The sequence below is a fragment of the Acipenser ruthenus genome, chromosome 2 (assembly GCF_902713425.1).
Source record: "Acipenser ruthenus chromosome 2, fAciRut3.2 maternal haplotype, whole genome shotgun sequence".
NCBI lineage: Eukaryota > Metazoa > Chordata > Actinopteri > Acipenseriformes > Acipenseridae > Acipenser > Acipenser ruthenus.
The window spans coordinates 83,396,114-83,424,079 of NC_081190.1; the positions used below are offsets into that span (position 1 = coordinate 83,396,114).

Genomic DNA, 27,966 nt, shown 5'->3' on the forward strand with positions numbered 1-27,966 from the left:
TAACCATGTCTGCTATTGAATATAATGATACAGTTTAAAATCAAGAACCCTGTAAAGTCATGTGCACATACTGTAAACACAGTACATAATTACAAGTTATACCTGTACTCGAATTGTACAAACCTTCACAGAAACCTAAATATGTATACCATAGAATATAGCACTCCCCTTCCCGGTTAACTGTGATGCTGATTTAGCTAGTTTGAGAATTGTGCAAGATACTGTTGGCATCCCCTGAAATAAACAGATTATAATCTCTGTGGTTATTTTCAGCACAGGTTACATAGTTATCATGTCTGTAACCAGTAAAGGGTACATTTCCAATATTTCAATATTAAAAAATCCCATTTTCAGAATCATATTTACACATGATATGTTTTTACTTTCCTCTTTCATGTTAATTATACCATACAGCAGTTGATGTAGCTATCCCCGTTTAGACAAAATAGTAATAATCCATGAAAACACAACAGGAAATAAACAGTGGTGAATAATAAAAAATAAAAATAAAACATTAAACAACATCACAACTACACTCTCATCCAGATTCACATGACTATCCCTAAGATGTGCGATTAAAAAACACTGTGATTTTAAACTTGAATTAAATTTGCACTTAAAATAGCTTTTTTTCCCCAGGGCAAAGTACATTTGCTTTACGCCACAATTCACACAAAAGAGATACATGCAGATTTTGCTTAAAATGTACTTAAAAAGTAATTACCCAAGTTATGCACAACAAGGCTACGTACTATACATTCATTTTACTCTGGATTGCACGTAGTAGCAATATGTCGACAATTTATAAAATAAAAAACGCTATGAGAAAATCAAGAAACAAACAACATTGTTTTGTAAATCAAATCATGAACTTTAAAAAGTTGTTTCACACATCATAGAAGAATAACTGTTCACCTTAATGGAGTATGTGTGTCCATCAGTTCCACAGACAGGGGCAGGATGGATGACAGAACATTGCTTGCATTTCGAGGAACTAGACCCTGGCTTTTGGGTGAGGCCAATTTCTTTCATACTGAAAGTAAAAAGACAAAAAGTGTAATTGCGAGCATTGCTTTTTTCGTTGTACAGTATCAGGCAGTAAACAGTGCCTAAACAGTGTGAATAAAAATATCCATACATTATTATAGTTTGAAGTGCAGGAAACAACATCATAAGTAATGTGTTTGAAACTGCATAGGATGTTCACATGTTTAAACTCCATATGTAAATACTGTTGTAAGAGTGCTATCTTCAAGTTAAGGTTGAAATAAAGAGTTTATTTTACTCGCATGCCTAGCTAATTTCAGATAAAAATAAATCCTCATGAGGAATAGCTTTTGAAATTGAGCTCATGAACCCTTTCTGAATAACAGCTACTTAAGTGTTCGTCATTATTCAGTGAAGAACAGCCACACAGTGGAAGTGCTCTTTTGGGAACACTTGGGAGTTATATTAAAAAAAAAAAAAAAAAAAAAAAAAAACACTGAAGTGAGCTCAGTCAAAGTTTGATTTTCCTTTCAAATAAAATGGTGTAAATTTTACATGAGCATAAAGACATTGGCCCAATGTTCACAGACATATTATGGAACATGTTGCTTATCCTCCAAGCCGTTTCTCCAATGTAACTTAGTTACAACACATACAGGTGTTTTTAGGCTTGGTGTAACCTTTGCTCTTCATAGACCCCAGAGTCAGCTGAATTTAGGTTTATGACAGACTTGAAGAAATTGTGACTAGCTGCAAAAATGCAATTTAGCTGAAGATTTAGTTTAGATGTGACAATGCAAAAAAAAAAAAACAACAACAAAAAAAAAACACAGTGCAACACATATGAATATATCATGAATTACTATTATTTTTAATTGTGTCCGTATATTTACTAGCAAGGAGCAAATCATTGACCTAGCCTGGTCCAGTTTAAAGCTGAGTACAAAAATAGCACTATTGTACTGTTATCAGTATGTATCAGGGGTGTGTATCTTTGATACAATACAAACCTCGTTATATGGGTTGCAATACAATACGTATCACGATACAATTAATAAAATGTAAAAAACTGTTTGTTATTGAGAACTTGCAAAATACATTCTTAATTTGTATTTGCCCGCAGCTCCAAAACATTTATGTGGAGACCTTCCCACGGGGGTTCCCATACTCCCTGTACCCCCCAAGCCATTCCAGACAGCGCCCCAACCTAGGTTGGAAGCATCTGTAGTCCACCTCTCTCCTCGTGACCAGAGCCCAGAACTGTGCCCAAGCACAGATGAGCTGGTTGTTTCCACAACGAGAGAGCCTCCATACAGTGACGATACACTGTGAGTAAGCGGTGGCGTTCCAAGACAGGGTGCCGGACCCTGTGGTTGAACCAGGCTTAGAGGGCGCATGTGCAAGAGCCCTAAGGGGGTGGATCTGGGGTGATGCTGCCATCAGGACCAGAAGTCTCTGGAATGTCAGTACCCTCACCGCTGTGTTGGGCTGAAACAGCTCCAAGCAGACTGTTATCCTCTGGATTCTGTAGTCCGACAGATTAGCGATCATGTTTCCGGAATTTAGGCTTATGCTGAGATAGACAGTCCTTTCAGAGGGCATTAACCGGCATTTAAATTGGTTCACCACGATACCTAACCACTGGAGGTGGTTGGTGACCAGTCCCGTGCGCAACACTGCATGTTGGTCAAGAGTGAGTGATTATTGATAAACTGGCTGTTGACCATGCATATGATAAAACCAGCGATCTCCAGGCTATAGGGCGCATCCTGCACTCCATGCGGAGCACCTAGTCGAGCACTGGTTGCGCCACTCGGGAACCTCTAGCTCACTGCTTTTTAATAAATGTGTTATCTGCAAAGACAGGCAGGACTTTTTACTATTGGTCTTAATACAGAAATCCTTGTCAAAAATTAAAAATGTAGTCTTTTCAATCTATAGATGAAAAAACAAATGAAAGCTTTAGAAAGATTTCACTGTGAAAGTGAAAATTTGTCATTTAAAAGACCATTACAATTGAATTACTGTTGATTCTGTCTATGCGCTGCATCATTGCAAACAAACAGAGATAATACAACCAATTTGAATCCTTTCCAGGCTGGCAGAATGACAGCACAAATTCTACACAGAGACAGGAAGTGGTAAGTAGACTCAGTAAAGCTGATGTATTTCTCACAAAGCTGCTTAAAACTAGAATTTCAAAAATAAAAACATATGCAGCTGATCTCATTGTAGAGTACTATTATGACTACACATTTGACACTGTCCCTATGCATGGTGTCAAAGCACAGACCAAACATACTTACCAAAATAAACAATGCTACACTTTATACTATATCATTTACTCATGTCTATCATTTAATCCATCTTCATTTTGAATGTAGCTTCTATTTTAATTTTGCTGTAATTAGTTTTCATAGTCAAAATCATTAAGTAATTCCAGGAACACCAAATCACTAAAAAAGTTTGTTTGAAAAATAAGTTCAAATATAGCCCATTGTGAAATAATAATTGAAACTTTTTTTCCACACTAAGGGGCCTAATTTACTAAGCGGCGTTAATATGGCCAGAATTGCGGGAGAAAAACTGAGATGACTGCGCATTGTATTTCCCAAAGTGTCACTCTCTATTTACTAACTAATTAGAAGTAAAAATACCGGATGGAAAAATACTAATTAGCATACAAATTGTGGGTGGCAACAGATCTGTATTTATTCTGTTGACAACAGGTGAAGGAGCTTACTTACTGGTGGCAGCAGGGATAAAAACATGAGATAAAAGAAAATATGCTGAAATAATTTAGTTTCAATTTAAAATAATATTGTATTATCTACGCGTCCTACAAAAAATGTGAAGCCTACAACGCATCAGCATGGTTTGTTTGCCCTCATATTATTTATTTATTTTTTCCTAAAAAACATAAATCGATTGAAAATTAATTAACGTAAAAATAAATATATATAAAAATGTATGAATAACGAACTAACTAAAATACAGATACATGCACTTGGGGTTAGCAAACGTAATGTAGAATCAATTAATAAGCGCTGTTGGGGGGGGGGGGGGGGGGGGGTATGTTTTGGCTCCAGTAAATAGGTACCAGAATTTGAATTCAATTCAACTGTTTGACACAATGTTACAAGATTCATCAACATTAATTGTTACAATGTAACCTCCCAACTTTGTTAAAGCCAGAAAGAATCTACAGAAAAATGTACATTGTAACTATGTTTAGTTACAATTTTAGTAACTATGTTTAATTACAAAGGTAGGCATTTATCGTAAGGTATGTGAAATAAAAGTCTGTTCGGGGCGGGTTTTTCATCAGCACTATGGTGTTCTCGCCTATTTATAATAAGAAATATATATATATTTATTTGATGCTTTTTATCCAAAGCGAGTTACAATTAGTTATTTTATATACAAATTCTGGTACCCATTTATACAAAGGTACAGCAGCAGTGTCTGAGGACACCCTGGCCGACCTAAGCACAGCCAAAATGAAAGCAGGAAGAGATGCCACTAAACCAGTGACATAGAATAAACAAATGTATTGTTGACATTTTATTTTTGCTATTAATTACATATTATTTACAAACGATGACCTGTGTATCACAGTGGTAACACTAGGAAGACATGGTTACATTATACGTTTATTTGACATAAAACAAGATATGTTAAACTAAAATATATTTCACAGTACATAATTTGTATATTGCATAAAACGCCTAGTGTAACAATGTAAGAATTGTATAAAATATTATACCTTATACAAAATATATTTGTATTGCAATGATCAATAAGTATTTAGCAGTGAATCATACAGACCATTTCTAGAATTAACTCTGTTCAGCCAAAATGTAAGCACATTTTTGAGCCCACAGGCGTAAAGCAGATGACCTTGTTTCTCAGGTGGTTATTTAGATCAGTTAACCCTTTTTTAGGCAGACAAACTTGCTAGGGCTTTCTCCCAAAATAAATCTGGATAGAACACTGACCTTGGACCCAGTGTTTCATATTGTTATCCTTTTGCTATTGGTTAACACAAATTGGCGGGAAGGCACGAGATATAAAATCTGAGAGTGGGACTGTGGGCGCACTCTTGTCCCCCCTCCTGTGACTTTAGGTAGGGAGAGTGTTGTTGAGTGTTCAGTGCTCTTGTCATATTTCTTTTAATAACAAATTAAAAAAATTAAAAAACTACCATTGACATTAAGCTGACTGAGTCCGTGCCTGTGTTCACCGCTGGGGAACAATTGGTGTGAAAGCTAACATAAAATATATACACAACTGTGTAGACGTGGTGGTTGTAACATTATTTTGCAAGCCTAAATCAAAACAGTCACATGGCAGACCTGTTAAAGTATTTAAGAAAAGTGTAATAGTTATTTAAATAAATTGGTTTCTTGCATATTAAATTATTAGAAATTAGTGTTTGTATTACATGATCTTTATGTAAAATTCAATATATTGGATGATTATTTTACCAACAATGTTAGAAAAAAGTATGTTCATGATATGAAAAAGAAGAGAAAATTACCCATACGTTTGTTCTAATTGTGAAATTCAACAAGCTTGTGTCTTAAATTCTGCAACATATCAACATAGTACCATAGAAATGTATTAGCCCTTCCCAAATATATTTATTGTGTTTTATTTGTTTTGAAATGACAGGATACATTTTTAATTTAACCAGATTTGTATTTTTCATGTAATACTAAATACAAAATTGAAAAATTAAATATATACATACAACCAGAAGTCATATTTAATGTTACCGGTACTGCGCAGGGAGTCATGACAAAGGGACGGAGACGTCGCATGATAATTAAATCTAGACTTACTATTAATTCAAAATAGGATTTTAAAAAATATATATATATATATATACAGTACTGTGCAAAAGTTTTAGGCAGGTGTGAAAAAATGCTGTAAAGTAAGAATGCTTTCAAAAATAGACATGTTAATAGATTATACTTATCAATTAACTAAATGCAAAGTGAGTGAACAGAAGAAAAATCTAAATCAAATCCATATTTGGTGTGACCACCCTTTGCCTTCAAAACAGCATCAATTCTTCTAGGTACACTTGCACAAAGTCAGGGATTTTGTAGGCATACAGTCAGGTGTATGATTAAACAATTATACCAAACAGGTGCTAATGATCATCAATTCAATATGTAGGTTGAAACACAATCATTAACTGAAACAGAAACAGCTGTGTAGGAGGAATAAAACTGGGTGAGGAACAGCCAAACTCAGCTAACAAGGTGAGGTTGCTGAAGACAGTTTACTGTCAAAAGTCATACACCATGGCAAGACTGAGCACAGCAACAAGACACAAGGTAGTTATACTGCATCAGCAAGGTCTCTCCCAGGCAGAAATTTCAAGGCAGACAGGGGTTTCCAGATGTGCTGTCCAAGCTCTTTTGAAGAAGCACAAAGAAACGGGCAACACTGAGGACCGTAGACGCAGTGGTCGGCCAAGGAAACTTACTGCAGCAGATGAAAGACACATCATGCTTACTTCCCTTCGTAATCGGAAGATGTCCAGCAGTGCCATCAGCTCAGAATTGGCAGAAAACAGTGGGACCCTGGTACACCCATCTACTGTCCGGAGAAGTCTGGTCAAAAGTGGCCTTCATGGAAGACTTGCGGCCAAAAAGCCATACCTCCGACGTGGAAACAAGGCCAAGCGACTCAACTATGCACGAAAACACAGAAACTGGGGTGCAGAAAAATGGCAGCAGGTGCTCTGGACTGATGAGTCAAAATTTGAAATATTTGGCTGTAGCAGAAGGCAGTTTGTTCGCCGAAGGGCTGGAGAGTGGTACACGAATGAGTGTCTGCAGGCAACAGTGAAGCATGGTGGAGGTTCCTTGCAAGTTTGGGGCTGCATTTCTGCAAATGGAGTTGGGGATTTGGTCAGAATTAATGGTCTCCTCAATGCTAAGAAGTACAGGCAGATACTTATCCATCATGCAATACCATCAGGGAGGCATCTGATTGGCCCCAAATTTATTCTGCAGCATGACAACAACCCCAAACATACAGCGAAAGTCATTAAGAACTATCTTCAGCGTAAAGAAGAACAAGGAGTCCTGGAAGTGATGGTATGGCCCCCACAGAGCCCTGATCTCAACATCATCGAGTCTGTCTGGGATTACATGAAGAGAGAGAAGCAACTGAGGCTGCCTAAATCCACAGAAGAACTGTGGTTAGTTCTCCAAGATGTTTGGGCCAACTACCTGCCGAGTACCTTCAAAAACTATGTGCAAGTGTACCTAGAAGAATTGATGCTGTTTTGAAGGCAAAGGGTGGTCACACCAAATATTGATTTGATGTAGATTTTTCTTCTGTTCACTCACTGTGCATTTTGTTAATTGATAAATATAAACTATTGACATGTCTATTTTTGAAAGCATTCTTACTTTACAGCATTTTTTCACACCTGCCTAAAACTTTTGCACAGTACTGTGTGTATATATATATATATATATATTAGGGCTGTCAAGCAATTAAAAAAATGAATCGCAAGTAACCTTGAAATAAAAAAAATGAATCTCAGTTAATCTTGATTTTAATCACATATTTAATTGATACAATTTCTGCATCCATCTCATTTATGTATGTTTTATTACTGATATTATTATTATTATTATTATTATTATTATTATTATTATTATTATTATTATTATTATTATTATCCAAAAAACAACCTAGCATAAAAACCCTGTTTTCCTATTTCTGGATTTTGGATCCTATTTGTTGGTCCCTCTTTATAGTTTTATATTTATTTACAATCCAGCATTTGTTGTTTAATTGTTTGAACCAACTGCTAAATCACAATTGAGTCAGTTTACTCACCTTGCCGCATTTACAATTATCAATTTCCTTTACAGTTTCCTTTACATAAACAGATGTTTTTCATTGCCATTTAAATAATAATAATAATAATAATAATAATAATAATAATAATAATAATAATAATAATAATAATAATAATAATTTAAAATTGTCTTTTATTAATAAATTGAAATTGCCTAAATAAAACAAAACATTCACAAACGGTTATATCCTCCATAATTGCAAATAATACCGCTTAAAAATAAACATGGTTATTGAAATAACACAAAGCTACAATGTTAACGGGTCTGCAGTCGGTAGCTATCCAACAGCACTGGTTATAGTTATAGTATCATAAGAACATAAGAACATAAAAAAAGTTTACAAACAAGACGAGGCCATTGGGCCCATCTTGCTCGTTTGGTTATTGCTTATTGATCCCAGAATCTCATCAAGCAGCTTCTTGAAGGATCCCAGGGTGTCAGCTTCAACAACATTACTGGGGAGTTGGTTCCAGACCCTCACAATTCTCTGTGTAAAAAAGTGCCTCCTATTTTCTGTTCTGAATGCCCCTTTATCATACTTAGCTTGATTCATGGGTTTGCAGCGATCCTGAATTTCTAAAAGAGTACTCTGTCGAAACTGACAGGTTTCATTTGTTGTTGTACTAGAGTGTATTTTGAGAAGTGAAAACATGTTTAGCACGCAGGTGGTAAAGCAGACTAGATGCACTTCTGTAATACTGGAACTCAATGTGACAGTAGATATACCTTTTCTGAGATAACATTAGTTTAGTACTAATAGGGCTACGTGAAACCAGACCTAGGAGAGTACGGTGGAACGAAGGAGTCGTCTAAGATGCTACACTGGTTACTTTCACAGTAAATACAATAACCATCTTTCTATCCAATGAAGAATCAGAAACCATCACTTCAGTTTGAGTGCTTTGCTACATAATGCAGTTCCATGACTAATTTTATATTCAAATGATGACTACACACATTTAATCCTGGCATGCACTAAAATGGTGCCGCAGTAAATTAATTTCGGTATGCTAAGTGGGGCAAGACAGGAGTGCAATTAACGTGCGTTAAAAAAATGTATCTCCCAAAACATTCACGTATTAATCGCAGACGTTGACTGCGATAAATTGACAGCCCTAATGTATTTACATATATTTTGTTGAACAAAATTGTAAAATCAAAAGAAAATATACATAGCGTGTTGCAGACTTTGAACTTGATCTGCTTTTTCTTGCATTGAGGCAGTTACAATAGTAGCCTACAAGTATGCCGAGGAATTTAGTGTTAAGAACTGGTACCTTGGTTGCTAAAACAGTGTGCCTTATCCATAGAAGCGTGGAGTACAACAAACTCATTACTGGAATGACCAAAAGTACCTGGAATGCACTGTTATATCCGAAAACCATAGTACAACATGATGATGGGTGTCTCAGAAGACCAACAAGTGTCACAGATGTTTATAAATACCCAGTAAACAAGAAGCATTGCATGTCATATTTCCCCTAATTTGTAATATTTGTGATTTCTGAGAAGTAGCATGCTCTTTGTCACAGCAGTGACTCCACTGGCTGTGTTTTTTTATGTATTTATTTTACTTTGTTCATAGGGAAATCTATATAGCAATGGCATCACAGAAGACTGCCAACATGGACTCAGAAAAAGGCACTCCTGTCTGACAAACCTCTTTAGACTTCTTAGACAACCGATGTTATCATCTGTTATCTGGTTCCTATGTTTTATATATTCCTACGATATCTTTTTCAACGGAATCACAATTGTTATGATTTTTTAATCACAGTTATTGAAAGGCAACTGCAAGAATAAAGCCTTTAACACTGGACATCAGATTAGACCAAGACATTTTTGGTGACTGTAACAGCTGTTTGTATCAAAATGAAAGCTCACTGAACCACTGTGTTTGGTGTTAACATCTGTTTATATCTGAAAATAAAAGTGTTACTTTCTAACAAGCAATTCTCAAAGTCCAATCATATGGTGCTACTCATAAAAATAACAAATAGTGCTTCACAAATGTTTTGACAGTTAGTTACTATAATAAATGAAATTGTATGAAAACTATTTTTTTACCTTTCTGTCATCCTTCTTTCACTAATACAACTTGCTGTCTGGTAGTCATGGGCAACACACACCTTGTGACGGCTACATTTGACTTTTAGACAGGGATCTTTGGCAGGATCCAAACCTAGAAATTATTTAAGAAACGAAAAGAAAAAAAGAAAGTTATCCAACAGTTCTCATAATCATACAAGTGATTCCTATTAAAGTTGCTGGTAACCTTATCAACTACAACATATCCCAAACTGCATCAAAATGTAACCCCTTGTTTTCCAGCTGGAGCTGCAAAACTGCCATATTGCCTTTTTTAAATACAAAACACAAAGAATTGCAGTATTATATATATAAAAAAAGTTTGACACTGCTAGTTATCCCTTCTTATACATATCAGTAAAATATCTGCATACATTTTCCAGTCAATTTTCAAAAAATCAAGAACATACAATCAAGATTGTTTGTAAGCATTTCAAAGTCAATTTCACTCTCAGTATTGGACCTGAAATCAGCAATCACCAGCACAGCTTGAAGAGAATCTGCTATTCTACTGATGTTTGATTTTTTGTGAGTGAGTATCTATTTATTTATTTTCAGCTAACTTCAAATTAATGTTATTTATTATCTTACAGAAGGCTGCCTACAGTAGGAGAGTAGGAGGAGTAGGGCATAACTACAAAAACAAAAATCTTCTACTTAAGTTTTAGAAAGGTGGTGTTATATTAAAAATAAAAGGGTGCTGTACTACAATTTAATTTGTATTTAGTTGTCTTCACACTGAATGTAGATGTGATAAATACAAACCAAACCGTATGAACACAAGGGGAGAAGTTTGAAAAAGTCTGCGACACCGGAAACTTGAAGGTGTTCACTTACATCATTGAACCAAATTTGCAACCCTATTCAATATTCATCTTCAATATTCATCTGATTATTAATTTGATTACTACTTAAGTGTCTTCCCCATAAACCCAAGTGAGAACTCAACTTTTTCTCACACATTCTCAACAGGTGTGTTTGGGAAACACTAATCTTCATGCCTGAAAGTTGTGTATGTGTTCTCCCAGCGGTGTGTTGTACACGTCCATGAAAATACATGGCTACTGTTGACCTCAAGTAGACTCAACAGGTCTTGGTTACTACCTTACCTGAGATAACATTAGTCCAAATTTAGTACTAATTGGGCTAGGTGAAACCAGACCGGAGGAATTTCTACATGTTGCTTTTTTAAAAAGTTTAGGCAGCATTTTACTTTTACTACTGAAAATAATATAAATGTCTGTTCTCAATGAACCCCAAATAGTTTTTAGAGGTTTAATTTCATGATTGATTTTATTTCTGGTAATGCATTTCAAGACATTTCAAGTCTGTGACAAATAAATCATGTTTATACAGCTACAATAATACAATCCAACCCTGGTATACTTGTCTCTGTGTGTCTTCATGGGGAATTATATTTCTCAGATGACACCTTGCAGTAACAATAGTATTTAGATAATGTATTTTAAACTTGTTTGTCTATCAAGAAAAATATTAAAAAACATGCAAACATGTTATCCAAAAAATATTTGTTATAGAATAAATGTTCATTGATGTGGATGGATGCTTGTTCAGTAAAAAGTGTGTGCACTACATTTGTAGCATATTATTTCATTCCAACCTGTATGCATGTGAACTATCATTTATTGGAAACTGTTACTAGACATGTTTATAGAAGGAATTTAAATTGACTATAGTATAAAAAGGCTTTACAGGGAAAGCAGTGAATGCCACTAAAATTCCAGTGGAGACATTCAATCCTATTTTCTTTTTCAACGGGCAGTGTTGTGTGATGCACTGCCATTACGACTATTACTCGTTTGGTCAGCATTTCTGTATAATTGGTGTTCTGCTACAGCTGATCTGGTTGCTGGCTGCAGATGATGGCCAAGTTAGTTAGAGTGCAGCAGGCAGTGTTGTGTGATGCACTGTCGTAGCAGATATATATATATATGAATACTGCACTGAACTACATTTGAATAATACATTTAAAAGCAATGAAATCTGAAGTCATCTTCATTTGCACTTCACAAAGCTGTCACTTGCAACTAACATTCTTTAAAAAGCTGTCTGCACAGTAAAAAAAAAATGTTTAGGAGGGTATCAGAGCAGATTGTGAAAAGTGTTAAATCAACACTAAAGGGAAACTGAAAGGTTGGCAGGTTTGCAATCTGGAAAGATCCCTGAAAGTTAGCAGGTAAAGTACAAACTCAGTGTCAGTGAAGTGGAGAAGATTTTTTTTTTTTTTTAGAGGAGCATCAAACACAGAATGATGAGACTCAAATCAAGCACAAATAAACCGCAATTAAAATGCAGAAAGGTTGCTGCAGTTTCAGGGGTCAATCCATGCATATTTATATTCCACAATTATAATTTTGAATAATACTTGTACATTCATTACATTTATGTTAAGAAACTGAGCAATCATCTAGTATTGAAATTATTATCTTACCTTGATCAAAAGGTTTTCCAGGGTTCCAAGTTCCGGGTTCCTGAAAAAAAAAAAAAAAAGAAAAAAAAAAAGCACATTATGAGAGAAAGTCTCTTCAATTATTATAATTAGTACACACAATAAAAGAGAAACATGGTTATACACACCTCAACTTCCTACACAGGGAGCAGCATTGACAAAAAAATAAAAAGAGTGTAAATAAATAAGAGAAGTAACAACATGTTTTACAATTTAAAATAAGGTATTTACAATACAGGCATTTAAAATGTATTTTGGCAGGATATATTCTTGTCAACAAAACATACTACATGGTCCAACAGTTCCACATTATAATACCATCAGAAATATGTTTAAATTATGAAATAGTGTAGGTAGCAAAGGTAAATCCCTGATATTGTATATCGGTTTCAACATTAATCATGTAAAATAGGTATGTAACAATCCTATTGGATTAGCAGTTCATGACATTCAAATTTCTACACTGCACTAGCCAAAATTAAGTTAAAATGTTATTGTTTTAATGTTATATTGATACAAGCTTCATACATTCTTGTTATAATAACACTAAAACTATTACCATATAGTTTACAGCACACAATTATGCCTTAATTAAAACAATGTAAACCAAACGTACGCCACTGGATTTATATACATATCAAAATGTAAATGTATTGTTTTTCCTGGACTGAAAGTTTCCATATTTCTTAAACCCCAGGTAATTGGTCTATTACTGTGCTTTTTTCTGAAATGACCAACATCGCTCAACAGGGCAGCAGTGTGGAGTAGTGGTTAGGGCTCTGGACTCTTGACCGGAGGGTTGTTGGTTCAGGCCCAGGTGGGGGACACTGCTGTGCTACCCCTGAGCAAGGTACTTTACCTAGATTGCTCCAGTAAAAACCCAACTGTATAAATGGGTAACTGTATGTAAAAATAATGTGATATCTTGTAACAATTGTAAGTTGCCCTGGATAAGGGCGTCTGCTAAGAAATAAATATTATTATTAACAAAGTGTATTGCTGTAAGCTGGTGAATGTGTTTGATAGCTGGTAGGAAACACTATGCTTGTTTTTTAAAATTTCTTATGCTTGGTTTGTCTCAAATTAGTAAACATTAGAGCTGTGCAAATATCTAGAGAACTTTTTATTCTTTAGCACACATTACTGAAGAGATTACGGATAATATTAAGGTCTGTCTATAAGGCACACTACGTTTTTACATATATCTAGATGAGCGCTCATTTAATAGTGAATAAACCTGGTTTAAACAACAGCAAAAGTTATTAATCATCATGACATGAGGGTATATGAAGGCATTTGTCTGTCTGTAACTGAATGGGATGTAAATCATGGTAATCTACTTTCTCATGTTACCAAAATCTCTAATTTAGAGCCCGTGGCAAGGTTGGATGTTACTGACATGCTTATACGGTATCCAATACCATACATTTGTAGACAGTATCTTTACTGTAGTTTTAAATAAAAGCCCAATGAAAGACCAAATGGAAAATTGGCAAATAACCATGCTTCCAATGCCTATAGTAAAATTTAACAGTAACTGAAGAAAAATATATAATTATTAAGTTGTTAGGTTATAATTACGGCTTCTGATTTTCATTTTTAACCGATACAAACCGTTAAAACACCCCTGATACCTTTTTTTTTTTTTTTTAATCGGTGCATATCCAATAAACACTAGAAATGGTTACTCAATTCCTTGACTTGACCCCTTTTAAATAAATAAATAAATAAAATACAGTAACCTGCAAAAATAAACAATGGCAGTCCATCCTGACTTGAATCTCACATTGATTTGTTCTGAATATTTTAAACCCACCCCAACTACTGATTGACAGCAAAATCTTACATTTCTATTGGAGGATTGTAAAATGCGTGCAAGATTCAATTACTAGAGTGGAAGATTGTTCTTTCTCGCGAGATTTAACCCTTTGCGGTCCATTTATTCAGCATGTCTCAGGCGCGTCAGGTGCAATTTATTTTCACACACACAGTTTATTTTAGATGCGCTGTTTAAAAGTATTTTTTTATTATTATTATTATTTATTTCTTGGCAGACACCCTTATCCAGGGCGACTTACAATTGTTACAATATTTTTTACATACAATTATCCATTTTTACAGTTGGGTTTTTACTGGAGCAATCTAGGTAAAGTACCTTGCTCAAGGGTACAACAGCAGTGTCCCCCACTGGGGATTGAACCCACGACCCTCCGATCAAGAGTCCACAGCCCTAACCACTGATCCACACTGCTGCCACAGTATAACAGGTTTAAAAGGCACTGCCACCCCACCCCTTGTTCGCTGTATTTTTCACATACCTCTTCATAGTAGTGCATACCGATAATCCTGATCACTCGTTTTATCACCAAACTCCTCAATAATGCGATCCAAGTCATTGTTTTATTACTATAACATCTCAAAAAGCTCTGCAAATGTCTGTGATATTCTATGAGCGCTGGATGCAGAAGCAGCTATCTTGTTTGTTTATGTCCATGTTATCTCTGTGGTGCCGGGGCTAAGTGTATTGCTCAGATCCGCCCCCTTTTTTTTCGGCTTCTCTCGGCTCCTATCGGTCTCACTCGGCCATTGAATGGTTTTCTAGGCTTTTTCCTGAGAAAAAACGACTAGAGACCTATTTTTTACGTCTTTCTGTGATGTCGGACAGGGTCCAACATAGGACCGCAAAGGGTTAAAGCTATTATAGTTCCATAGGGAGTATTTACATGCTGGTGGAATTTAAAAGACAATTGAAAATGGTGGTGAAATGTAAAAAAAAAAATGCCTAAACACATAGAAGCCCCAGAAGAATATGTCCAAGACCATAAGGATTTACTTGTGGAAGACATCAAAGGAAAGATTTCCATTACACGAGAGTAGATGTTAAAACTTCATGCTGATTTGAACTCGGCTCTCGCCAAGATAAGCACCAACTAAGACGTAGCTTTACAGTAGACTAATGTGATCCATATGCGTCTCCATCCATTTACGTTTCCTTCCATATGATGATGTAGATATCCTTCTGACTGGTGTTAATGGCTGAAGTGTAATGCTGGCTCCAGGGATCAGCTTATTTTGCCTCCCTGGCGCATCAGCACACACAACGGCTGCGATGCTGGCTCCGGGGATCAACCAAAGTGCGGCCTCCCCAGCGCATCAGCATGACAACCGTCTGGATTGAGCTAAGTAGGGTACATCTCTGGGGTTTTCAAGTGGGCACCTTCCATCCTCAGTGTTTCGTCGACTAGCCCACAACACCTCAAGAGGGCTCGACGGTGATTCTGGCGTCCCAGCATCACCCCCCTCCGTCCCCCACTCAACTCAGCCCAGCTTACTTACCTGTCCCCAGCCAGAATCTTTCCGTCTCAACCACAGCCAGTTGCTGCTCCTCTCTGCTGCTTCAGATAAGTTCTTCACTGTGCGACGCAACTCTTGGCCACTGAATCCGACGTCTCTGAGAAACCGGGTTGTAGAGTGTGCCACAAATCCTCGACAACCCACTTCCACTGGGTAAACCCGAACTCTCCATCCTCGCTGTTCCGCTTCAGTGGCTAGTTGAGCATACCGCAGTTTCTTCCTCTCATACGCCTCATCTACAGCATCCTCCCATGGCACTGTTAACTCTACCAGCTGAACAAGGCGTGCTGATCCAGACCACAAGACAATATCTGGTCGAAGGTTAGTGGTGGCAATCTCAGGTGGAAAAATAAGCCGTTGACCAACATCTGCCAGCATTTTCCAGTCTCTAGCAGCTTCCAGTTGTCCTGGGCGAGGATTGGTTTTAACACCTTTTCTTGGTGGTTGCTCTCCTGGGTGGAGGAATGTTGTCTTTTGTGTGTAATGTTTTGATGGAACAGGTGGCAACTTATTGGTCATGTTACGCTTGTCTTCCAATGCTAAGGCCAAACATCGCAGCACCTGGTCATGGCGCCAAGTAAACCGTCCTTGGCTAAGAGCCACCTTACATCCTGTCAAAATGTGCCTTAATGTTGCAGGTGATGAACACAAAGGACATGAGGGATCCTCTCCTACCCAGAGGTTTAGGTTCTGTGGTGATGGGAGAACATCATATGTTGACCTGATGAGGAAACTGATCCTGCTCTGTTCCATTGACCATAGGTCTTGCCAGCCAATCTTGCGTTGTTCCACACTCTCCCATCTCATCCATTCTCCCTGTTTGGCCTGGGAAATGGCCTTTATACACCTCATCCTCTCCTCCTGCTTTTGCACCTCGTTGACTACCAGCTTCCTTCTTTGAGCTGGGGCCGCCTTGTGCCATGTAGGAGGAGTTGAACTGAAACCAAGACCCCCTCTTCCATGCTGAACTTGCCCCATGATATCACCAATTCGAAGGGCAGCCTTTGCATCTTCCACAGCTTTCTTTGCCGCCCACTTTCTTCCAGTTTTCAACACAGGTGCTGCCTCCCTTACGCATTTATCGCGTGACTCTACTAATGTCATTTCCAATCTGACCTTGGCGCACTTAAACTCCTCGGTTAGAGCAGAGACTGGTAGCTGCAGTATTCCTTTACCATAAAGTCCCACTCTGCTGAGGCAGCGTGGAACTCCCAACCATTTCCTGATGTATGAACTGATTAAAGCTTCCAGCTTCTCTACTGTTGTCAAAGAAACCTCGTACACAGTCAGTGGCCACAGCAACCTCGGCAGTAGACCAAACTGAAAGCACCAGAGTTTTAGTTTACCTGGTAGAGCGCAGCTGTCTATGCTCTTCAACCCTTCCACTGCTTGTTGTCTAACTTCTCCCACACGAACTGTGTCCTTTAGATCCCCGTCGTACCATCTCCCAAGACTCTTCACTGGCTTCTCAGACACTGTTGGTATTGCCTCACCATTAATGAAGAATGTTTTATCTACTACTTTGCCTTTAATTATAGAGATGCTCCTTGATTTAGTGGGCTTGAATTGCATTCGTGCCCATTCAATGTTATTGGTTAATTTGCCCAATAATCGATTAGTGCAGGCTACTGTTGTAGTCATGGTTGTCATGTCATCCATGTATGCTCGAATTGGTGGTAGTCGCATTCCAGAAGCCAAGCGCTCTCCTCCTACTACCCATTTTGATGCCCTAATGATTACTTCCATTGCCATGGTAAAAGCCAGTGGAGAAATGGTGCATCCTGCCATTATTCCAACCTCTAGGCATTGCCATGTAGTGCTGAATTCTGAAGTTGAAAAACTGAATTGCAAATCTCCAAAATAGGCTTTCACTAAATTTGTTATTGTCATCGGTACACTGAAAAAATCAAATGCTGCCCAAAGTAGTTCATGTGGCACTGAACCATATGCATTAGCCAAATCCAGGAATGTCACATGGAGCTCCTTCCTCTCCTTTTTAGCTGATTGAATTTGTTGCCAGATCACATTGATGTGTTCTAAGCAACCTGGGAAACCTGGAATGCCCGCTTTTTGTATTGAAGTGTCAATGAAGCAGTTCTTTAATAGGTAAGCTGACAATCTCTGAGCAATAATGCTGAAGAAAATCTTGCCTTCTACGTTTAATAGGGAAATGGGACGAAACTGACTGATGCTTGTAGAATCTTTTTCTTTAGGTATAAAGACTCCACCTGCTCGGCGCCATGCTCTTGGTACAACCTGTTTTTCCCATGCCACTTTCATCAATTTCCACAGAATTCGTAGAACTCCTGAAGCACTCTTGTACACTCTGTACGGAACTCCATTAGGCCCTGGAGATGATGAAGCCCTTGCTTTTTTCACAGCTTGCTCTATTTCTTTCCACTTAGGTGCACAGTCCTCCATTTGGTATTCTGGTGGATTGATAGGTGGGATGTCTGACGGAATTGACATAGGCTCCTGCCTTTTTGAATCTGTATGTGTTTCCTCCAAATATCTCTCCAGCTCAACCTTAGATGCTTTTAGTGTGCCATTCTTCTCACTGGTGAATAACTTCTTTACAAATTTGAATGGGTCTTTATAAAAGTTAGCTCTCGCACGCTCCTTCTTTTTGTAGCGTTTCCGTAGGCGCTCAGCTCTGCGCAATGTTGCAAGCTTATCTTTTATGACCCTTTGTAAGAGATTGAGTCCCTCCTTCTGACTTTGTTCTGCTCTTCTCCATTGGTTCCTCAGCTGTCTCCTTTCTCTAACTAAGCGTTCAATCTCCTGCTGCCGTCTAGACTTTCCAGGAATAGTTTGTACTTTTTCCTTCCTTTTTTCAACTCCAAACCTCTCACTTCCATATGCGTAGATGATGTCCCCAAATTTATCCAGCTTCTTTTCAACTGTTCCACTTAATCTTTCCAATGCAACGCAGAGATCTGTGTTTACTGTGTCCCATGCAGTTTTCTCACAAGCTCTTGGCCATTTAACTCCAGGCTTGTGCCCGTTGAGGTTCTTTTCTCTCTTATGCTGGTTTGTCTGACCGGGTTCACAAGGATCATTATGTTCATCACTAACTGTGTCCATGCAAGTCCTCCTCACATCTATGACAGGGGTGCTGATATCCTGCGAACTGTGGTTTGCTTCCTGTCGCTGGATTTCATTCGACTGACTTGACTGACTTCGTAAGAAGTACTGATCAATGCGAGGCCCTTGTCCCTTCTCCCTCAAGCATTTCATTCTCCCTTGATGAATCTTCAAACCCCTGACCGTTGTCGCCTTGCTCCAGCCGCAGACACAAACCTGGAGTTCCATGTCTTTGTTAACTGCAGATCTTGAACTAGTCTTTTGTGAAGTACTCTCCATACTCATATCCGTTTCCGTTCCTAAGTCGTTAACCGTGTTGTCCAACGTTGAGTCATCTTCCGCCCCCGCTCTCGCAGACTCTAGGGGTATTTTTCTCTTTAATTTCTTAGAAGCCTTGGGCGGGTGTCTCCAGCATCCTGTAAACACAGAGCTGGATACTGCCGACAAGGGTAGCTAACCCTTACCAGCCCCAATGGGGTCTCTTTCCTCCTGTCAGCTGTCTCTCCAGGCTGTCACAAGGTCTTTCCCTTGTTGCCAGCTGCACTATTCACAGCAGTCACTGGACGTATCCAGATCTTCATGATTTCCATTACACGAGAGTAGATGTTAAAACTTCATGCTGATTTGAACTCGGCTCTCGCCAAGATAAGCACCAACTAAGACGTAGCTTTACAGTAAACTAATGTGATCCATATGCGTCTCCATCCATTTACGTTTCCTTCCATATGATGATGTAGATATCCTTCTGACTGGTGTTAATGGCTGAAGTGTAATGCTGGCTCCAGGGATCAGCTTATTTTGCCTCCCTGGCGCATCAGCACACACAACGGCTGCGATGCTGGCTCCGGGGATCAACCAAAGTGCGGCCTCCCCAGCGCATCAGCATGACAACCGTCTGGATTGAGCTAAGTAGGGTACATCTCTGGGGTTTTCAAGTGGGCACCTTCCATCCTCAGTGTTTCGTCGACTAGCCCACAACACCTCAAGAGGGCTCGACGGTGATTCTGGCGTCCCAGCATCACCCCCCTCCGTCCCCCACTCAACTCAGCCCAGCTTACTTACCTGTCCCCAGCCAGAATCTTTCCGTCTCAACCACAGCCAGTTGCTGCTCCTCTCTGCTGCTTCAGATAAGTTCTTCACTGTGCGACGCAACTCTTGGCCACTGAATCCGACGTCTCTGAGAAACCGGGTTGTAGAGTGTGCCACAAATCCTCGACAACCCACTTCCACTGGGTAAACCCGAACTCTCCATCCTCGCTGTTCCGCTTCAGTGGCTAGTTGAGCATACCGCAGTTTCTTCCTCTCATACGCCTCATCTACAGCATCCTCCCATGGCACTGTTAACTCTACCAGCTGAACAAGGCGTGCTGATCCAGACCACAAGACAATATCTGGTCGAAGGTTAGTGGTGGCAATCTCAGGTGGAAAAATAAGCCGTTGACCAACATCTGCCAGCATTTTCCAGTCTCTAGCAGCTTCCAGTTGTCCTGGGCGAGGATTGGTTTTAACACCTTTTCTTGGTGGTTGCTCTCCTGGGTGGAGGAATGTTGTCTTTTGTGTGTAATGTTTTGATGGAACAGGTGGCAACTTATTGGTCATGTTACGCTTGTCTTCCAATGCTAAGGCCAAACATCGCAGCACCTGGTCATGGCGCCAAGTAAACCGTCCTTGGCTAAGAGCCACCTTACATCCAGGTACATGAAGTGTGCAAGTACTCTCGAGTTCATACATAGTGGGACAGAAGAAAACGCTCAAGAATTTTGGAGAGAAACCAAAAACAATAATTTCATACAGTATATAAAAAGCGAAAGCCCTTAAAAAATATGATTTATGTAACTCAAAAATAGCTAAAAATAAGCACAGAAAAAATGAAATTAATAAAAACCAAAAAATAGAAGCACTAGCTATAATAAATAATGTAAGATTGTTATCCTTATGTTTTAGAAAACATTAAAGGCCTGCACAAAAACACATTGACTTTTGTAACTTTTTTCTCATTACTTAGCCTATGGTTACTGTCTACTGTGTACTTTACTTTGTAGTCTATTTTATATATAAACAGTGTCAAGAAATACATATGATCTTGGGTGATCTATTGAAAAATTATCATTTTGAAAGCTTGATCTATGATTTAGAACCAATTTCAATCTTCACTTCAAAGAACAATAAAGCATAGAATATACAGTACACCTACACTGTAGGAATGATTCATGTTTTTTTTTTCTTTCAAGAACAGTGGTGAGATTGACAAGATTGACTCCAAAGAGGGCTGCTCTAGAAAAAATGTGCTGAGCTAAAGAGTGAGACAAGCTGCTGTGTGCATGTGCTGCTGTGAGAGTGCAAGACTGTTTGTTGTTTTTGATCTGGCCCAGGCTAACGAGGCAGGGAATAATCGTCCCAATAAACCGTGCATTCGAGTACCTGCAAATTGTGTGTCTCCTTCCTTCATTTTCCACCGTACACTACAATATTAATTTGGCTTGTGGGCATTGTAAATCATTTCGGGAACAAAAATGCCAATCTTCGTTATAAGCGAAACACAGACACCGCAGTCTCCTAATTATGGACCCAGACCGGGGTAGCACTGTATATATTTATTAGGGGTGTGCGATAATACCGATATACAGGCATATTGCGACATTCATTAGGCAATACAATAACTGGTATTTGAACAACAATACCGGTATTTTTGGTTAAACTGATTCAGGGGAACTGGAAAATGAAGGCTATTATCTCGCGAGATAATCACTTCCTACAAGAACTCGTAATGCGAGCTGTGCTACCACAAAAGAAAATATGGCAGAAGCACACAGAGATTTTCAGCTGCTTAAATTCTGCAAAGTCACATGTGTAAAATCGTTTCCTAATAAAACAACCTAAGGCTGAAGTAAAATATGCTGGCGGTACCACCAACCTGGACCTCTGCATCCAATAAAATTACGAATTACACAAATGCTAATGTTAGGGCATAGTTCAATCAATTTTTCCACAAATAATGAGGTTTTAATCAAATCGCAGGCCAGAATTTACAACCACTTTACAACCACTGACTATATATAATACATGGATGAAGGCTATAATTGCATCCTGAGCCATTAAAAAAAAATGCACAATTGTGCAGTAGTAACATCAAAATGGCAAATTTCGTCTAGAAGATTATACTTGACCTTTGTTCCATATTTGACTACTGTGCACCCCGAGATCACTTTCAAACTAGGGTTGTAAAATATTAAACGGTTAAACGTTTAAAAGATAAGTATTTATCTTACCGTTAAGTATATGCGTTACCGTTAATCCGTTAATATATTTTAGTTGCTATCTTTAAACTCGGCCCTATTAATTTCAATGCGCCGGCACACCAAACTTTAAACTGAAACTACAGAAACGTAGCTTTCAAATGGCGTCTTACTTGTTTACTACCGCGTTTCGTAGCCTTAGCAATAGCCTTCCGCATCTCAAATCACGTCTCACTACAGAAAGCTACATGACTGTCATTTGCCATTATATTGAAAATTGGGAGCTTCGATCCGCAGTTCTACAAACCGAAAGTATGCCAGAACGACATACAGCAGCAAACCTTGCTGAAAAATTAAACACAACAGTGGAAAGATGGGGTCTGGCAAGCCGTGTCTTGGCGTGCGTACATGATAATGCAAGCAACATTGTGCTCGCCAACACACCGAGGTATGTTACATGGGAATCTGTCAGTTGTTTTGCCCATACTTTGCAGTTAGCCATAAATTATGTTTTTTCTTCAAGTGGTGTGGATCGTGTTGCTGCAGCTGTAAGTAGACTAGTTGCACACTTCCACCACAGCACCGTGGCTGCAAAAGCACTCGAAAGAAAACAAACACAACTTCAGGTGGCGCAACACCGCCTCATCCAGTCGTGTAAAACTCGCTGGAATTCGGTATATGACATGTTCGAAAGACTCAGTGAGCAAAGGTGGGCAATAACAGCTGTGCTTTCAGATAACTCTGTTACAAAACAATCTGATGCCCGAACGCTTCAGCACTGGCAATTAATAGAGGATATCTTACCACTACTTTCCACTTTAAAAAGCGCTACAACTGCCATGTCTGCTGAACAGTCAGTTTCAATTTCAAATATTTATCCCATTTGCAACAGTCTTCTTCAAACTCACCTCAGTGACAAAGCACCAGTCGAAAATGGAAAAGTCGCTGATTTCAAGGCTGCGGTTCGTCGCTCTCTGGAGCATCGTATGAAACCCAACGATCTTGTCATAAAGGCACAATCTGCACTTATTGCCTCTTTGTTAGATCGACACCATAAACAGATGCGGTTTCTTTCGCCTGCTGTCCAGATAGCTGCTAAATCAAGGCTTATGCAACTTGCGTCGATGTTAGAATTAGAAGAACCTTCAAGTGCTGTGGCTGAACCGAGAAGTGCTGAACCGGATGAGCCGATAGAGCCAGCGCCGAAAAAAATGTGTGAAACTGAGAAGAGTGCTATAGTGATGCTTTTAGGTGAAGATTATACAGAGAATGGAGAGAATAAGGATAATACAGTAGAAAACGAACTGCATAATTACTTCAGGGAGCCTTGTCCTTCATTGGAATGCAGCCCATTGGAGTGGTGGAAGGTCAATGCACAGCGTTTTCCAAGGCTTGAAAAACTGGCAAAGTGTTACCTTTGCATTCCAGCATCTGTGCCTTCAGAATGTGTTTTCTCCAACGCTGGCCTTACTGTTAATCGTCTGCACACAAGACTGACTCCAGAGCATGTAAACATGTTAATTTTTCTGAACAGTAGAATTTAAATGCAGGAGTTCTAAATTTTGATTCAAGTGAACTGGACGTGTTTTTGGACGTCTGGGATATTATGTAAAAAGTTGCTACAGTTGTACAATTAGTTGTTGCTGCAGATTTACCCATTGTACTTTCATCTTTGGTGAGTATAATCTAAACTATATATAAAGCTGAGAAGAACATGTCAGTATTTTCTGGGGCTCACAATACTACCGTGGCAGACAGTACCGCTTTACCATATTTGCCTTTATTTAAATCTTATAACTATACAAATTAATTCTCCAGTTACTTTTTATTAGTTAAGTGGTTAACGTTTGATGTGACTCATCTAGTGGTATCATTAGTATTGAGTATCACAATACTAAAATTGGTATCAGCATCGTGGGGCATAATTTTGGTACCACCCACCAGATTAACTCCTTAACGGTTAAACGTTTTAACGTTATAATTTGAATAGTTTAAACTGTATTTTTTTTAAATGATATTTACATCCCTATTTCAAACACAAAGTCTCATTTTTAAATTACTCAACAATACCCACAATTCCTGTTTTTTTAGGCACTTAACAAATCTGTCTCTGTGAGGATTTACAATCACCCACCACCAACGGGAGCACCAGCCAAACGAGCGAGACAAATAACTCTGACAGCGACTAAGAAAAAAAACACCTTTTCTTTAAAAATATGTTCTTTTTTGCAGTTCATTATCTACCCAGTTTAATTCACTGTTCCTGAATTATCAAAAAGAAAAGTATATTTAAGTAATATTTACTTAATTTGCATTAATATTATTATGCATTAAATTCACTTGCAATTTGAACCTTAACACTCGTTTATTGTCTTTTTTTTATTACAGATACTATCATCCACGTATTATAAACAAATAAAAATAGATGGGCTTCAGTGAGTTAACACTATCACCGCCATAGCCGCTTTCTGAACAGCTTTTCCAATTCAAATTTAAATATCTCCACGTATGTGAATATCTAAGTTATAAGCACTTGCTTCTTCAACACCAGACCCACAGTTTATGCGGTATATTGAAATCAATACAATATAGCCGACAATTTATTTTGGGCTTTGTAATAAAATCTAAGTCAAAAGAATATATTATATACTCCTGTCGAGTGCTGAAACACTAATGAAAGTCATTCTACACATCATATGTTATTATTATTATTATTATTATTATTATTATTATTATTATTATTATTATTATTATTATGTATTTTATTAGCAGTTGTCACAAAATATACACATTGAGTCAAAATACAGTGTGATACAGCTATACTACTTACAGATATAAAAAAAGTGCTTATTCTAAATACTACAAATCAGTGACAATGGGGACTGATGCTAAACGAAAGCCAGAGACTGTTGCATTTTACAACGCAACAAAGTATGGTGTGGATATACTGGATCAAATGGCACGGCAGACAGACAGAGCCTTTGAACTCTGTTTCACTCAAAGCGCTTTGGCGTTGCATAAGTTATGTTATATTTTTGTTTTATGCTATTTTTATAAGTTATTTATGTTTTATAATGTTACATGTGCATACAGCTTTCTATACCTGTTTACACAGAAATGTATTATGTACATTTTATTTTATTAGTTTTTCATGTTTATGTATATGCGCTCTTTTTGAAAAAAAGAAAAAACTTTAATTTTCAATGTAAATATGATGATTCTGCTCTCAAAATGTTATGTATGATGTTCATAAATAAAAATATTAAGTTGTAGCCGATTGTTTTTCATTTTCATATCGAAGCTGTGTATCAAGCATGAAGCGTTAGGTCTCTATCATCAGCAAAGCTACAAGTCTAAAGTCTCCATAATACTGAAAATGTCAAGTTGCAAGTGAGAAATCAGTGAGATAATTCATCAAACTCCAGTATCAGATTTCAGTTTGGCCACAAAGTGATATGAAACTATGCGCTTAATATCACCTGCTTGTCAGCAGTAATATATCAGCAGTCTTGTTTTTATTGTACTGTAGGTTTTCATACACATCTTTAGGGCCCTGCTATGTTACACAAGAGAGCTCTAACATCCCCAAGAATATATATCTAGTAAACCCTGTAAAGAGATATTTCATGTACAAACATCCTCCCCTGTGACCCCCATACAATAGCAATCCTACAAGCAAAACCATCCATACAGAATAAGAGCTATTTGTACTTTAACATTAAAAGTAGATCACAATGACCTACATCCACTGTGTGCACATGTAATGGCAGGTTTGGCAGGCAGACAGATGCGTCCATATACCCCCAGATTAAGCAATACATTTATAAAACACACATGTAACAAGATTCACACTTTTCATCATCTATCCATTACACTCGTTTAAATTGTAAGGTTGGATGCTGTTTCTGTATTGACTCAGTTGCCTTAGTCTCACAAAATCAATAAAGCAAAGAGAAGCTAGTCCCCGCCCTTCGAACATAGGAAACAATGCATCCTCTCTTGAAATGAAGAACAATCAGTATGCTACTGTGCAGATTAATGAAACCGTTTTATTTCTATTGCAAACTTACTAATATTCAGGGCTCTACGTTTAGAATTTTAACTACTGGCCCCTTGGGCCACTGAGCTAGTGTTTTTACTGGCCCGGATGCAATTTTATCTGGTCCAATATATTTATATATTTTTTCATGATGGATAAAATTGAAATGGTGGAAATGACAAATGGCTGCTTCCTAACACAATTTGTCAAGGCACCGACTAGAGGGGAGGCATGCCTTGATTTAGTCTTTTCAAATAACGAAGACTAAAAAAAAATCACTAAAGCTAAGGTTTACAATTTTAGAAAAGCAAACTATGAAGGTATGAAACAGAGACTAACAGAAGTAGATTGGAGTAAAATAGAGAAAACATCCACAGAAAAAGGATGGCTGTTTTTTAAAAATGTAGTACTAAAGGCGCAAAACAATTACATCCCAAAAGTAGACAAATCTAAATCTAAAACAAAATGGCCAAAATAGTTTAATAGATCAATTAAACAAAATATTCAGCGAAAAAAGGCACTTTACAGAGCGTTTAAAAGGGACCAAAAACAAAGTACACAGAAAGAGTACTTGGAACTGCAAACGCAAGTCAAAAAGGAAGTTAGAAAGGCCAAGAGAGAGATAGAAATGCACATTGCTAAGGGGGCTAAAACCAATTCCAAAATGTTTTTCCAATATTATAACAGCAAGAGAACATTCAAAAGATGAGGTTAAATGTCTAAGAGATACAAATGGCAAAATCACAGACGAAGAAAAAAAAAAAAAGCAAATATATTAAATGACTACTTTTCACAAGTTTTTACAAAGCAGGATATAGACAACATGCCCCACATGTCGACCTGCTCCTATCCAGTTTTAAATAACTTTAGCATAACAGAGGCAGAAGTGTTAAAGGGACTAGGAGCTCTTAAAATAAACAAATCCCCTGGGCCGGATAAGAGCCTCCCAATAGTACTCAAAGAAATGAAAGAAATTATTTACAAACCGCTAACCAAGATCATGCAACAGTCTCTTGATACAGGGGTTGTACCGACAGACTAGAGAATTGCAAACATAATACTGATCCACAAAAAGGGAGACAAAACCGAACCAGGTAACTACAGACCAATAAGCCTGACTTCTATTATATGTAAACTTATGGAAATTATAATGAGATCCAAAATGGAAAATTACCTATATGGTAACAGTATCCTGGGAGACAGTCAGCATGGTTTTAGGAAAGGAAGATCGTGTCTAACTAACGTGCTCGATTTTTTTGAGGATGCAACAGGATAATTGCAAAGCATATGACATGGTTTATTTAGATTTCCAGAAAGCTTTTGACAAAGTCCCGCATAAAAGATTAATTCTCAAACTGAACGCAGTAGGGATTCAAGGAAATGCATGCACATGGATTAGGGAGTGGTTAACATGTAGAAAACAGAAAGTACTGATTAGAGGAGAAACCTCAAAATGGAGCAAGGTAACCAGTGGTGTACCACAGGGATCAATATTAGGTCCTCTGCTATTCCTAATCTACGTTAACGATTTAGATTCTGGTATAGTAAGCAAACTTGTTAAATTTGCAGGCGACACAAAAATAGGAGGAGTGGCAAACACTGCTGCAGCAGCAAAGGTCATTCAAAATGATCTAGACAGCATTCAGAACTGGGCAGACACATGGCAAATGAAATTTAATAGAGAAAAGTGAAAGGTACTGCACGCAGGCAATAAAAATGTCCATTATAAATATCATATGGGAGATACTGAAATTGAAGAAGGAATCTATGAAAAAGAGCTAGGAGTTTATGTTGACTCAGAAATGTCTTCATCTAGAC

The 27,966-nt window shown here is 37.9% G+C and overlaps 1 protein-coding gene across 2 annotated transcripts in view; it reads right to left on the reverse strand.

Moving 5' to 3' along the window:
- Positions 1-27,966, reverse strand: part of spock3 (SPARC (osteonectin), cwcv and kazal like domains proteoglycan 3) — a 76,750-nt gene that overhangs the window by 39,271 nt on the left and 9,513 nt on the right. For both annotated transcript variants that reach the window (XM_034013743.3, XM_059002689.1), the window contains exons 3-5: positions 12,418-12,457; positions 9,945-10,059; positions 916-1,033 (exon numbers count right to left, since the gene is read on the reverse strand). In XM_034013743.3, coding sequence (XP_033869634.2) covers positions 916-1,033; positions 9,945-10,059; positions 12,418-12,457 — 273 coding nt within the window. The remainder of the gene's footprint in view (positions 1-915; positions 1,034-9,944; positions 10,060-12,417; positions 12,458-27,966) is intronic.